The following is a 16,629-nucleotide window of genomic DNA, read 5'->3' on the forward strand; positions in this document are numbered from 1 at the left end:
CGAGTTTGGTTTGACGGGTGAGGTTCCCACGGCCCGCGGCGCGCTGGGAAGGCGGCAGGTGCCGGGCCCGCGGGCCGTGGGGCACCGTGAGCAGCGCGTCGCTCCGAGGCCTGGGCGCTGCTCCCTCCTCGACATTAGCATCTCTAAGCCGACGCCGCGGCGGGACCCGGGACAAACCGCGTCCACCCCGGGGATGCACTCGGACTGCCGAGTCCTCGGCGCGCGGGGATGGGAGGGGGTCACGTCCGCCACAGCCGCCTCCTCCCCGCGCCTACCCGGCCCTAAGACGCGCCCCTCCCCGCACCCGCCATCCCCGGACTTGGGCGCCGTCTCCGCTTCAGTAACTCAGAGCCCATCTGAACAGAGGACGTCCCTCGCCAGGGGCACCGACCAGCCGGACGGACGTCAGTGTCTGTCCGCCCAGGACTCAGGAGGGTCTCCAGGGCCGGGAAGTGGAGCGGGGAGGGCGCTGCGTGGCGGCGGGGTTTGCCCCGGGAGCGAGGCCGGGCGCGCGGCCTAAGCGCACCCCCCGATCGCGGGGCGGCGGGGAGCGCAGCGGCGCTTGTCGGGAGGCGCCGGCAGCCAGCAGTCCCGGTCCGAGCCGGCGGGGCTGGCGGGGGAGAAGGCGCAGCTGCACGGGGAGGTGGAAGCGGACGGCGCGGAGGAGGGCGGCGCGGGGCTGTCTGTGCAGCTCCACGTGGACGCGGGCGACGGGCTGTCCCCCACGCTGCCCAGGGCGCCGCCCGGGCTCGGCAGCGCGGGCTCGGGGCGCAGCGGGCCGGGCAGGGCCCCCCCGCAGTGGTCGGCCAGGCGCAGCGTCTCGGTGAGCGCCCAGATGTAGTTGTGCGCGAAGCGCAGCGTCTCGATCTTGGTGAGCTTGGCGTCCTCGGGGAACGTGGGCAGCACCTCGCGCAGCGCGTCCAGCGCCGCGTTCAGGTTGTGCATGCGGTTGCGCTCGCGGTTGTTGGCCTTCAGCCGGCGCGTCTTCTTGAGCCGCTGCGCCGTCTCGGCGGTCCGGGCGCCGCGGGGAGCGGCCCGCGCCCGGGAGGGACGCCGCCTGCACTCGTGCCCCAGGCCCGGCAGCCGCGTCCCGGGTGCGGCCCCGCGCGGCCGACGTGCCCCATCCGGCGCGCCCGGCTCCCCGCGGTCTTGGTCCGCGCTGGACCGAGGCGGGGTCCGCGCCGCCGCCGGAGAGGCCGCGCCCCACAGCGCCAACGCGTCCGCCTCCTCTTTCATCTCCGAAGCCTCGGACTTGACGACCGTCCTGCGGGAGGAGCCGGGAGGGGGACACCGAACTATCGGTTACGCAGAAGCAACGGCACGTACGTGGGGCCCCGGGACGCACGCCCGAGAGGAGCCCAGCTGGGGGGACCCCCCGCGCCCCGCCGGGCCCCGCGTCCGCCCGGGAAGAGGCAGAGGCCTAGCCCCAACGCTCGGCGCCAGCCCAGGGCGTGTGCACAGCTGAACCGCCCTCCGAGCGGGTCACTTACTCAGCTGCTTCTCCAGCGCGTGCGGCCAGGGCGGGTCCCGTGCAAGCGCTCGGGGTGCGTGTCCGTCTGTCACTCAGCCCCCGCCCGGCACGCGACCCCCGGGCACTCCAGTTAAAGCGAAGCGGCTTGGGGTTCAGTGGCTGCGTGTCTGGCACACGACTCTCCTTAAAACCCCTTATATACCCCCCGGGAAACAATCGGATCGCCCCCGGCCCCCTCCCCTCTCCCCCCTTCCCCCTCCCGCTCCTCCTTTCACTGCTTCGTCCGCATTCAGTCCTTTCTCCCCGCGCCCCTCCCCTCCCCCGCGGGCCATCCATCCTCCTCTCCCACCCCGCACCCCTCCGTCTAATCAGCATAAAATGGTTCCGGAGCCCCCGCCCGAGCTCCCGGCTGCTGCGGGTCCGCGTGGGGACTCGGGGTCGCCACCGCCTTGCGCCCTGATTGGCGCTCGCGCTCGGCCGGAGCGTGCCGCTAATTTATTAATGAATGGGGGGCGCGGGCGCAGCTGGCCAATCCCGGCGTCCGGGACCTCGGGAGGCCCGCGAGCCACGCGCTCGGAGCCCGCTCCCTTTCAGCTGCTCCGCCGGGGCCCGGCCCGGGGGCATCGGGACTCCCCCACCCCTAGGCGTGGGTCCGCACCCCGAGAGAGCAGTCGGTCCTGGTGCCGCTGGGCCTTCCGGGCAGGGCCTCCTGGGAGCCGTTTCAAGCGCATCACTCGGTTAAGGGAGGAAAGGGGTCTGGGTAGCGCGCTGTGGGAATATGGGGCGCGCTGTGGGAACGGGGGGCGCGCTGTGGGAACGTGGGGCGCGCTGTGGGAATGTGGGGCGCGCTGTGGGAATGTGGGGCGCGCTGTGGGAACGGGGGGCGCGCTGTGGGAATGTGGGGCGCGCTGTGGGAATGTGGGGCGCGCTGTGGGAACGGGGGGAGGGCAGCGCTCCTCAGAGACCAACGCCAGAGGGTGGAGGACAGACGTGGCAGGATTCACAGGCGCCTTCGAGGGGACCTGGAGAGGGCCGCGCCGAGGGGCTCTCAGGACCTGTGACAAACAGGCTCCAGCCAGGACACGGACCCTTTTTTAGGGCGACCTCAGTAGACGGCTGGGGGGACAGCAGGAGGCAGCAGCCAGGCCCAGGAGCCACCGACTCGCCTAGCCGCCTCGCCGCCCGAAAGCGCAGGGCCTGCGCTGACATTCCCGCGCTGGGGGCATTGTGGGGACGTGGGGCCCATCCTCCGGATCCCCCCAGCTTTTCACTCGGAAAAAAGGGCTCAAGGGCGCAGGGACCCAGGGAACTTGTCCCGAATCGCTCGGCCACACCTGGCTGCTCCGCCCGCGCTCACGCCCACCCTCTCGTCCATGGGGCTGACTTGTAGGGACAAAGCCAGGGGCCCAGGAGGAGGGTGCGGGGGTGGGAGACGCGCCAGGCGGCCCGGGGCCCCAGCTCGCCTGGCAGCCCCTGAGGCGCCTCTGCAAACTAACGTTGGGGTTGAAAAGTGTCCGGTTGGCTCTGCAGGCTCTGGAGACAGGTGCGCTTCCAGAGGGAGAGGAAAGAGGTTTGATTTGTGTCGCGTCTTCTGCCGGGAGGTAACGGCAGGAGTGGAAGGAGCAAAAAGTGAAGATTAGAGTCACCCGAAGCAGATCCCCAGGCTTCCTTGTCTTTTTTTTTTTTAATATGTTTTGTTGATTTCAGAGAGGAAGAGAAGAGGGAGAGAGAGAGAGAGAAACATCAATGATGAGAGAGAATCATGGATCGGCTGCCTCCCGCACGACCCACACTGGGGATCGAACCTGTAACTCAGGCATGTGCCCTGACCGGGAATCAAACCCGTGACCTCCTGGATCAGAGGTCGACGCTCAAACACTGAGCCTCGCTGGGCCGGGCCCTTCTGTCTTGAAATCCTGTGAGAACTGCCACGATGCTCCACTTAGCTCCTCAATATTTGTGCTTTGCGTCTCCCCCACCTTTTAAAACAAATCCCCTATGTTTAAAAGTGTTATTTTCCCATTTCCCTCTGAATCCTTTCACAACAGCTGGATTTCATTGGGCAGCAGAGCAGGAATTTAAAAAGGAGAGACGCGTCCAGTGTCGGCGGTCTCCGAGTGGCAGCGTCCACCTCTCTCCCTTCTCTGGGTCTCCGTCTGCACCGTGAGCCGTCAGTCAGAACTTCACAAAAGACTCAGATCCAGGGCGAGACCAGACACCAGAGGCTCGCTGGGTGATGAGCACTGACTTCACAGGTGATGAGCACTGACTTCACAGGTGATGAGCACTGACTTCACAGGCTCAGCACTGACTTCACAGGTGGAGACCCCTCTGGAGAGTCCCCCCCCCTTAAAACAAACAAACAAACAAACAAACAAAAACCTCCCTCCCCTCTGTGCCCCTCCCATCTGTACCTCTTGGCTCCCGGGTACAGATGGAGGAAGGGATGCCTGGGATTGCGCAGGACTTTTGTGTTAATTTGAATGAAACAGAAGGAGAAAGCGAGGTTGTGAGGACAGGTGGGATGAACCTTGCACATCTCCCTCTCGCCGCAGCACAGAGACGCTGTGCGTGAGCACCTGTGCGGGCAGGTGGTGTGAACCTTAGGGTCGGTGGGAAGTGTCCTGAGGAGCCTCGGCCAACCACAGAGGCAGAGGCAGAGGCGGAGCTGGTCGGAGGCTCAGGGCCCGGGGAACACAAGGGACCTTTAGTTGACTGTTAACGGCATTGGGGCCTGACCGCCCCCCACTGGTTTTTATCGTCTCCCGGGATTTTATGTCTTTATGGTGCCCTGGAAGGTCCGCGCTGTCCCTCTGAGGTTAATGATGCACAGCTAAGTGTGTCCCGCAATGAGCGGTGAAGGATTGATTGTTCGGGTCAATCGCACGCTTCTGATCTGAGATTTCCTTCGAATGGGACAAGCAAGCCAAGGAGCGCAAGATTTCCAACTGTGACATGAATCGCTCTCTGTAAATATAAAGCTCTGGTGAGCTGGTAGACGTTACTTTTACAAACAAGGCCTTGTGGACCGGTGGCCGCAGGGATGCCTGAGGTTCCCTGCGAAGGGCAGGCCTCTGAGGAACCACCCGAGACCACCTTGAATATGAGTCTAAGATTGTGGTTCTGTGTGTGGTGGCTTTTAAGAGGCGGATCACCGTTGCTGCCAGGACGCTTCCGGGAAAACTTCCTCCGGTGAAGAATATTGTTTTATAAGGAGAGACGCTGCCAGAACAGTGTTAGACCCTGGTGCCCCCGGAAGCCCGCCAGGCACCCAGCCCCGGAATTCTGTGATCCTCGGCCATTCGCTGGGCTTTGCAGAAAGAAAGCGATTGGATTGCGGCCCGTTAGCAGGACGTGACCAGCGCCGTGTCCTGAGCCGGACTGTCCAGGCCTCTAAGTGAAGTGAATTCAAGAGGCACTTGTGTGGTCCCCAGATTGTCCAGACAGCAGCGGGGCTGAACCGGGGGAGGCGGGGCGGGCCGGCCGCAGCCAGGGCGGTGACCAGGGCGCGCTGTCCACCGCGTGACCTGTCCCGAGGGGTCAAACTGCTCATCCCCAGCCCCTCGCACGCCGCGCTCCCCCTTTAAGGGAACAAAGGCTGGGGCGGGCGACCTGGACGCACTGATTTACACCCGGGGCTCCGGGAGGGGCGTGCGGGGCGGCAAAGTCTTTGTTGCTCTGAGGAGCCGGACTCCACGGGCGACCGGGCCCGCGGGTGGGTGTTGCCGCGGGGCCACCGGGACATCGCGCCCCACTTCACCTCACAAATGGCCAAGGAATCGTCCCCGCCACAGGCTGGCTGGTGCAGGGGGAGGGGGCGGGGGTTACCCAGAAAGTCCTGTGGTCCCCAGCCCCAAACCTGCAGGAAGCGCCCTCCCGGGGCTTCGGGCCTGAGTTCTGGCCCCTCGGAGGGAGGGAGGGAGGCAGAGGGAAAGGCCGGGCGAAGAGGGGAGGTGGGGTGCAGAGGAAAGGGAGGGGGCGCAGAGGGGAGGGAGGGGGCGCAGAGGGAAGGGAGGGGGCGCAGAGGCGAGGGAGGGGGCGCAGAGGTGAGGGAGGGGCGCAGAGGGGAGGGAGGGGGCGCAGAGGGAAGGGAGGGGGCGCAGAGGCGAGGGAGGGGGCGCAGAGGTGAGGGAGGGGCGCAGAGGGGAGGGAGGGGCGCAAAGGGGAGGGAGGGGGCGCAGAGAGAAGGGAGGGGGCGCAGAGGGGAGGGGGCGCCGGGGAGGCACAGAGACGGAGGCGGAGGCGGTGGCTGGGCTGGGCGAGTAGCCTGCCCTCGAGCTGGGCCCGCTGGTGCCCCCCCCCCCCCACGTGGCGACCTGGTCCTCAGGTGACAGGGGCGCTGGGACAGGAGCCCCCTCTGCCCGCGGAGGACACCGCCCCAGGGACCGGGAGGGACAGACCAGGGCCCGGAGACAAACACGATTAGCGCCCGGCCCAGCGACAAAGCCGAGGATTTGGGGACCTTAATCCCGAGTAATCCCTCTGGCCGTAGGGACCGCACACTGGCCTCTGCGGTTCACCCGGCACCCGGCGGGGGAGGGGGGATCTCCCCGAGTCAGAAGCCCCGTGGGCACCGTCCCCTTCGCGCCCCAACAGGACAGCCGCCCCTCGTGTCCCCGCCCGGGGCCCCTCCGGCGCCTCCTCCCAGGACCTTCCTTCTGTGCTCGAGGCGACCCGGTGACAGCGTGGTCCGAGGGGAGAGGCCCTTCGGAGTGGCCTGCCCAGTGAGGTCCCGCATCCCCACAGGTGACATCGCGGTGGACACCCGGGACTGTCCACGGAGGAGGCTGTGTGACCCGCCCTCGGGGACAGGATGCCAGTCACTAGGCCTGACCCGCGGCTCCGATGGGCACCCCCCACCGGGATGGGCGCAGCGGCCGCCACCCACCCGGGAGCCCACGCGAGATGGTGGCAGAGAACCGAGCGCCGAGAGACGGTGACGGTGACACGGGCAGAGGCGGAGACAGGGCAGCGTGAGTCCCGACAGGGCGGGCGCGCTTCCCTTGCGCGGTCCAACCTGGTGACTGGGTCCTGGACATTGGGGCGCCTGGCAGCTGATCGCGTCGTCCTGTCGCCCCCAAATGCCAGCGCCTGTGCGGGGGAGGCCTAGGCAGTGGGGGTGCAAGAGCAGCCGCCACGCTCCATCGGCGAGATGATGCCATCGCTGACGTCACACTTGTTAGTGATGACGCAATCGCTGACAACAGGGCTGATGTCACGCTCTCGCGTGCCCAGAGCTGGCCTTGGAGGCGAAGGCGGCCGAGCCCACGGGAGGCCTGGAGGCTTTGTCTGGAGGCGGCCACTCCCTCCTGTGTCGCCCGAGTGGCCTCCAGGTGGGCCTTCCCCTGGGCTCCGCACACCAGGACGCCTGTGGCGAGTGCCCGCAGCCCACACCCGGGCTGCCCGGACCCCCAGCCCTGGTGGGTCTATGACAAGGCGGACCAGCCCAGACCTTTGCCCTGAGGGGTTGCCCTTGGCCCAGGAAGGTGCCCACGCACCAGCGGGCAGGGGCGCAGACGCGGGCTGGGGTGTCTGCCGCCGGCCTGGCATTTCTGTTCTCAGAAGTGGCAGGAAACGTGCGCCTCCGAGTGACGTCATGCAGGCAACGCCCATCTCTGCGTGACGTCATGCGTGTCAGATGCAGGGCCTGCAGGGCGCCGCCCCCTGAACCCAGACGCCACCCCCACCCCCCCCCACCCCACCCCCTGTTTCCATCGCTTTCCCCCGAAATTTACTGTCCCCGCATTCTCAGGCAAACTGTGTTTTTCTTTCTTTTTCTTTTTTTACTGATGTCAGAGAGGGAAGGAGAGGGAGAGAGAGAAACATCAGTGATGAGAGAGAATCAGGGTCTGTGCCTCCTGCACGCCCCGCACTGGGGATGGAGCCTGCATCCCGGGTGTGTGCCCTTGACCGGCATCCAACCGGCACCCTTGGTCCACAGGCCGGCGCGCTATCCACTGAGCCACCGGCCAGCGCAAAATTGTGCTTTTCCGAGTCAGAGGTAACTTGAGGCTTGATGGCAGCACGTGGCCGGTGAGGCTCTGAGCTGCGCACTTCCCAGCGGGAGGGGAACCTGGTGTGCGTTTCCTGTGCCTTCGAGAGGCCTCGCTCAAGGGGAGGAGGTGGGGCAACGCATGCTTCCCTCCTCCTGTCCCCAGGGTTTGTGTGTTTTTTAATCCTCACCGGAGGGTATTTTTCCATCGATTTCTAGAGAGAGTGGAAGAGAGAGGGAAAGATAGAAACACATCGACCAGGACCTGGGCTGGGGAGGCGCCTGCACCAGAAGTCCTGCCCTTGACCGGAATCGAACCCAGAACCCTGGGTCCGTAGGCCGATGCTCTACCCACTGAGCCACACCGACTAGGGCCTGGGGTTTTCATTTTTGAAGACCCGAGAGTTCATTCTCTCTTGAAAGAAATGGAGTCATCTCACAATGTAATATTGTGCAGATAAATCAAGACATGTTTTCATGGTAAATTCTGGGAAAACAAAATGGGGTAAGGAAAGAAACAAACCTCCATGTCAATATTAACTCAACCTGAACGCCTGCTACTGTCCTAAGTGGAACGAAGCCTTCCTCTGCCCTTAAAAACACTCCCCAGGGGCGGAGTCCCACGTGCCCCACGAGCGGAGAAGATGCCGCGTCTCGATTCCCACCGTCAGGTCGCCTGCAGCTACAGATTATGAATGACACGGACTGAGACCAACCTGTTTCTCAGGACGTGAGTCACTGGAGGCCTCGGGGAGTCACTTGGGGGCTAAGTTCCTTTTGTTAGATTGTGGGCTGCTCCTGAAGAATCACACTGTATGTTTTTTTAAATATATTTATATTGATTTCTGAGTGGGAGAGGGAGAGAGCGATAGACATAAATGAGAGAATCGTGGACCAGCTGCCTCCTGCACGCCCCCTACTGGGGATTAAGCCCACAACCTGGGCATGTGCTCTGACCAGAATCGAACCCGGGACCCTTCAGTCTACAGGCCGGAGCTCTATCCACTGAGCCACACCAGCCAGGCCGCACTGTATTTTACTTTCTTGTCCGAATCTTCCTTTGGCCGCAGCCTCATGAAATGGCATCGACAATGCTTACTTTCCGCATTCGGATGCTTGGAGACAGTCATTGTCCCACGTAAGCTCAGTGAGGAGTAGCATCTAATTAAAACCACAGCCTCCTGCATCCCAAAAGCTCCGTGCTTTCCCCTCCCCAGAAAATAGGATGAAGGAAAACTCGCCACAAAGAATCCTCAGCCAATAATAACCACACACAGTCTGAGAGGAAGTCAGTCACGTCCCGGTTCCAGACCTTGGCGAGGGAGAATCCTCCGGTCCCATCAGCTCGCTGGTCATCGGGACTCTCTAACTCGGTGCTTGAGAGGAAGTGAATCCGGAACGCGGGACACGATGGCCTCGTCCCAGGAGCACAGTCAGCACTCAGGTCACGTGGCCGGGCCGCTCACACCTGTGCCACGTGCCCTGACAAGCCCGTCCTTGAAGGAGTGATTCCTTTCGCAGTTTTTCTCCAGAGGTTTAGGCTGCAGGGATGGCCGGCGGCGGTGCCTGGAGCGCTCTCTCCAAGGCGACTTGCTCGATTCCTGATGAAAACAGGAAGCAGGGACCGCTTGGTGTGGAGGGAAGCAGACGCGGGGCAGGCGCTGAGACAGGGCTGGGCCCGCGGGCAGCCGTCCAGTTAGTTCAGTCCTCACACGATCCCCGAGGACAGCTGGTGTCACAGATGAGGAAACCACTGCCAGGTCAGTGCTGGCCGAGGTCGGGATCCTGCTGGCATTCCTGCCCAAGCCCGGCCCTTCCCTTGAGCAGCGCGTCCGCCCTTCTGAAAACTCCGTGGAGAGGCCCCTCTACGCAGAGGCCACGATTGTTCCCCGAGACGTAGCCATCAGCCGGTGGAAGCGCCTGTGTTTCTCTCATGCAACCACGAACACCAACACAGCTACGTGTAACGGCGATTCCATCCACACTGGTATTGACTTGGCGGTAAGTCACGTGTGCACACAGGCACATCTATTCTAAACTCCCGGAGACGCTCACCACACAAGTCCACGGGACCTGCCACTGCGGATGTCTCTTCGGTCACTGGGGACGGTGTGACGACGGCCAGCGCTGTGCTGTCAGAGGCTGAGAAATCGACAGTGTCACTGGCTGCCATCAAGTGCCAACAAATGACGTGATATTAAGTTGCCTTTGTTTCCTTCTTATTGGCTTTTAAGTCACTACTTTCAGTCGTGATCAGAAACGTTAAGTGCAAACAGCGCACGAATATCTCACGTGACCAGTGGCCGTGGAGACCCGGTGTCCTCGCAGACACCTGTGCTCGGACCCACGGCTGCACACAGGCTGGGAGCACCCTGAAATGATGGAAATACCTCACCCGAGTCCAAGACATTCAAGGAAATGGGTTTCTCCTGACAGGACTGAAGGGGGCCCCTCTGAGGGGCCTACACACACACTCACCTACACACACACTCACCTACACACCCACACACACTCACCTACACACACACTCACCTACACACCCACACACACTCACCTACACACACACTCACCTACACACACACACACCTACACACACACTCACCTACACACACACTCACCTACACACACACTCACCTACACACCCACACACACTCACCTACACACACACTCACCTACACACACACTCACCTACACACACACTCACCTACACACACACTCACCTACACACACACTCACCTACACACCCACACACACTCACCTACACACACACTCACCTACACACACACTCACCTACACACACACTCACCTACACACCCACACAACACTCACCTACACACACTCACCTACACACACACACCTACACACACACTCACCTACACACCCACACTCAAAAACTCACCCTACACAACACTCACCTACACACACACTCACACCCACACACACTCACCTACACACCATCACAACACTCACTCTACACACCACTCACACACACACACTACGACACACACAATCACCTACACACACTCTACCTACTCACACACTCACCTACACACACACACACCTCACACACACTCAACCTACACACACACACACCTACACACACACTCACCTACACACACACTCACCTACACACCCACACACACACCTACACACACACTCACCTACACACACACTCACCTACACACACTCTCCTACACACACACACTCACCTACACACCCACACCACTCACCTACACACACACTCACCTACACCACACACTCACCTACACACACACTCACCTACACACCCACACACACTCACCTACACACACACACACTCACCTACTCACTCACACACTCACCTACACACACACTCACCTACACACCACACTCACCTACACACTCACCTCCACACACCACACACACTCACCTACACACACACTCACCTACACACCCACTACACACTCACCTACACACACACACACTCACCGACACACTCACTCACCTACACACCCACACAACACTCACCTACACACTCACACACTCACCTACACCCAACACCTACACATACACTCACCTACACACACACTCACCTACACATACACTCACCTACACACACACTCACCTACACACACACTCACCTACACACACACTCACCTACACACACTCACCTACACATACACTCACCTACACACACACTCACCTACACACCCACACACACTCACCTACACATACACTCACCTACACACACACACACACACTCACCTACACACACACTCACCTACACACCCACACACACTCACCTACACACACACTCACCTACACACACACTCACCTACACACACACTCACCTACACACCCACACACACTCACCTACCTACACACACACTCACCTACACACACACTCACCTACACACACACTCACCTACACACACACAACACTCACCTACCTACACACACACTCACCTACACACACACTCACCTACACACCCACACAACACTCACCTACACACACACTCACCTACCTACACATACACTCACCTACACACACACTCACCTACACACACACTCACCTACACACAAACACACACTCACCTACCTACACACACACTCACCTACACACACACTCACCTACACACACACACACACACTCACCTACACACACACTCACCTACACACACACTCACCTACACACACACTCACCTACACACACACTCACCTACACACCCACACAACACTCACCTACACATACACTCACCTACACACACACTCACCTACACACCCACACAACACTCACCTACACATACACTCACCTACACACACACTCACCTACCTACACAACACACACCACCACCTACACACACACCACCTACACACACACACCTACACACACACTCACCTACACACACTCACCTACACATACACTCACCTACACACACACTCACCTACACACCCACACAACACTCACCTACACACCCACACAACACTCACCTACACATACACCACCTACACACACACTCACCTACACACCCACACAACACTCACCTACACACACACTCACCTACACACACACACAACACTCACCTACACACACACTCACCTACACACACACTCACCTACACACACACCACCTACACACACACTCCCTACACACCCACACAACACTCACCTACACACACACTCACCTACACACCCACACAACACTCACCTACACATACACTCACCTACACACACACTCACCTACACACCCACACAACACTCACCTACACACACACTCACCTACACACACACACAACACCACCTACACATACACTCACCACACACACACTCACCTACACACACACACAACACTCACCTACACATACACTCACCTACACACACACTCCACCTACACACACACTCACCTACACACACTCACCTACACACACACCACCTACACACCCACACAACACTCACCTACACACACACTCACCTACACACACACTCACCTACACACACACCACCTACACACCCACACAACACCACCTACACACACACCACCTACACACCCACACAACACCACCTACACATACACCACCTACACACACACTCACCTACACACCCACACAACACTCACCTACACATACACTCACCTACACACACACTCACCTACACACCCACACAACACTCACCTACACATACACCACCTACACACACACTCACCTACACACCCACACAACACTCACCTACACATACACTCACCTACACACAAACACACACTCACCTACCTACACACACACTCACCTACACACACACTCACCTACACACCCACACAACACTCACCTACACACACACACACACCACCTACCTACACACACACTCACCTACACACCCACACAACACCACCTACACATACACCACCTACACACACACTCACCTACACACCCACACAACACTCACCTACACACACACCACCTACACACACACACACTCCCCTACCACACACACACTCACCTACACACACACCTACACACACACTCACCTACACACACTCACCTACACACACACACACTCACCTACACACCCACACAACACTCACCTACACACACACTCACCTACACACACACACAACACCACCTACACATACACTCACCTACACACACACTCACTACACACCCCACACAACACTCACCTACACACACACTCACCTACACACACACACAACACTCACCTACACATACACTCACCTACACACACACTCACCTACACACACACTCACCTACACACACTCACCTACACACACACTCACCTACACACCCACACCACACTCACCTACACACACACTCACCTACACACACACTCACCTACACACCCACACAACACTCACCTACACACACACTCACCTACACACCCACACAACACTCACCTACACATACACTCACCTACACACACACTCACCTACACACCCACACAACACTCACCTACACATACACTCACCTACACACACACTCACCTACACACCCACACAACACTCACCTACACATACACTCACCTACACACACACTCACCTACACACCCACACAACACTCACCTACACACACACTCACCTACACACACACACACTCACCTACCTACACACACACTCACCTACACACACACACCTACACACACACTCACCTACACACACTCACCTACACACACACACACTCACCTACACACACGCTCACCAACACACACACTCACCTACACACACTCACCTACACACAACACTCATCTACACACTCACCTACACTCACACACATACACACACTCACCTACACATACACTCATCTGTACTCACACTGACCTACACACACTCATCTACACATACACTCATACACACTCACCTACACTCACACACACTCACTCACCTACACACACACACTCACCTACATATACTCACACTCACATACTCATCTACACTCACACACCCCTACACACACACACTCACCTACACACACACAACACTCACCTACACATACACTCACACCTACACATACACTCACAGTCAGATACTCACCTACACTCACATATACACTCACCTACACATACACAGCCAACACACACACACATCTATATACACACATACTCACCTACACATACACTCAGTCACATACACATACTCTCTTACACTCACATACACTTACCTACACATACACAGCCTACACACACACACACACACACACACACACTCACCTACACACACCTTCATTTACTGGGAAACTGGACCAGATTTGCCTGATTAGAAAGGAAAATCAATAATTAAGACTAACAGAAGAGCTTAAAAATGCCAACCTCACTAGCGTTTCAGGATAAGAGCTCAGAGGTGGCAGAGGCCGTTGGTTGTTTCCTTTACTTTATAATGAAGTCGTGCTGACATAAACCAAAAACACAACTGGAACGAAAATACACTTCACTTGTGACTAGTTATAAAGCAGGCATTTCAAATCAGCGTTGAGCTAACGTTTTTAGAACAATTATTTAATTTTCAGGATCCAATATCTGTCAAGTAAATCACCAATTTCCGTTTAATTCTTGTTTAATGTGGAAGATTGAGTTAGCGCCCAGCTATTCCCAGCTGCCTTTACACTGGGGCAGGACAGGGCACGGGCTGTGCGTCTCCAGCTCGCTCTTCTGTCCAAACAGTGAAGGCCAGAGCTGGCGCTTCCTCATGAGTTTAGGTTCCATCGCAGAGTTTAAGCGGATTTTTCACAAGCGACTCCAAGGCTGAAATGTCTGTTCATGAGGAGAGGTCGGCTGAGAGCCGAGAAACGTATTTTCTAACCAACTATTGACGTGAAGGAATCACCAGCTTCGCTATTAACACATTTCTGTTAACAACCAGTTTTTCCGGCACGAACTAGCAAACCGGGTCTTCTAACAGAAAATGCAGACCGCCACACGCCTCCATGGGGAAGTCAGTCCTGCCATTTCTCCAGTGAAGCACTTCCCAGGAAGGAATGCAGCGGTGCCAGTAGACAGACAGGGGCCGGTTGTGAGGGGAGCTGTGGAGTGTTGGCTGCTCGGAGGCCCAGGCGTGGGGCTGCATGCTCACCTTCAGGTGCAGGCGGCATGCGAGCTGTCAGCTGGTCTGGGCCCCAGCCCCGCGCTGCTCTCCTGGCAGGGCAGGCGGCTCCCGCTTCGATGTCTCTGACCCTTGGCCTCAGCGGTTACAAAGGGAAAGTGCTGTCCTCGCCCTCGGGGAGAAGGCCTGGCCCCCACACCCTCTCTGTCTTGCCCGCTCACCCACACGCTCACCTTGGCCTCTTCTCTGCAGCCCTGACATGGCCAACAAACGCTCAGCCCAGAAGCGACCCTGCGCCAACAGCGCTGTTCTGTCGATTGGGCTTGAGAACACGTGGTTACACAAGCGCTCACTCACCAGCAATTACACAGGTAACGCCCCACGTCACCGCGGCGTCGGTTCCGATGGCCAGGACACGAGACTCCAGGCACCCACCGACGGGTGAGTGAATAAAGACGCGCATCTCCATCATATCTGTACACACACACAACGGACCATCACTCGGCCACAGAACAGAATGAAATCTTGCCATTTGCGACAGGGATGGACCGTGAGGGCATCATACGAAGTGAAAACAGTCAGAGAAAGACAAACCCGTCTGACCTCACTTATTTGTGGAACCGAAAACAAACAAACAAACAAAAACAAGGACACAAAGAATAGGCTGGTGGTGGCCAGGGCTGGGGTAGAAATGGGGGAAGGGAAGGGAAGGGGCCAAAGGGTAAAAAAAGTAAAACAACACCCGAACGCCAACTGTCAACTTATCAAAAAAGAAAAAAGGTTTGGCTTTCAAGGAAAGTGTGTATATACCAGTCGGTTACGACGGCCAGGGCGGTAAATAGAAAGCAAAGTAGGTCATTGTAAGACAGAGCCTCGCCCAGGCAGGAACAGCCCTGCCCGCCTCCGAGCCCCTTCTGTACGTGACACCTGTACCCACTGTGTTCTCGGCAAGAACGTCACTGAAGGGATGGGAGTCCTTTACAGGCGTCAGCGTGTTCCTACACAAAGGCGTCGTCTACGCAGGGACTGCGAGTGTCTGACGCTCAGAGCTGACGCCTGGGAAGGCGGAGGGTCAGGAACTGAGGACGATGACGGGGAGCCCCTGCCCCCGCCGTGTGGGGGCCAAACCTCAGCCTGATGCCGACCAGAAAGCGGGCGGCGATCCCTCTGGGTGCAGCTGCCTCTCTGGAACCAGGAGGGAGGCGGGGCCCGGCTACTCGGGGGCATTTCCAGGTGTCACAACGTGGGCAAGGACAACCGGCACCTAGTGGCAGAGGCAGAGGTGCTGCGACGCCTCCCGAGGCCCAGGGCGGCCGCCAGAGCTCTCCCCCGGCGTCGGGCAGGACACAGCACCCCTCCACCCGCTCACGCCTCCCCTCTTCTTGGAAACGGGCGGTGGGAGGCGCGGGGTGAACTGCGGGCGGCACCGCCAGTGTCATCAGACGGACTGGGCCGTCCAGCTGCCCCTGAGAAGGGGCTCCGTGTCATCAGATGCAGGTGTGGCCAGGCGTTCCTGGGGCGGGGCCCTTGGGCTGCTTCCTGTGATGCCACAGAACCCCCCCCCCCCCCCCCCCCCGCCACACACACACACATGCAGCCTCAAATCTGAACTGTCCAGACTTCGCTTGGAAAAAAACTACTTGA

The 16,629-nt window shown here is 59.0% G+C and overlaps 1 protein-coding gene across 1 annotated transcript; it reads right to left on the reverse strand.

Annotated features, from left to right (window-relative positions):
- Window positions 1-516: 516 nt before the first annotated feature.
- Window positions 517-7,100, reverse strand: NEUROG2 (neurogenin 2). Its single transcript, XM_070417040.1, has 2 exons — window positions 6,970-7,100; window positions 517-1,264 (listed from the first exon to the last, which is right to left on the reverse strand). Exons 1-2 carry the CDS (start codon window positions 7,098-7,100, stop codon window positions 517-519), a joined length of 879 nt encoding a protein of 292 aa, XP_070273141.1.
- Window positions 7,101-16,629: the final 9,529 nt, after the last annotated feature.

Source organism: Myotis yumanensis, unplaced genomic scaffold, assembly GCF_028538775.1.
Source record: "Myotis yumanensis isolate MYYU_CA2020_CCGP unplaced genomic scaffold, mMyoYum1.0.hap1 SCAF_5, whole genome shotgun sequence".
NCBI lineage: Eukaryota > Metazoa > Chordata > Mammalia > Chiroptera > Vespertilionidae > Myotis > Myotis yumanensis.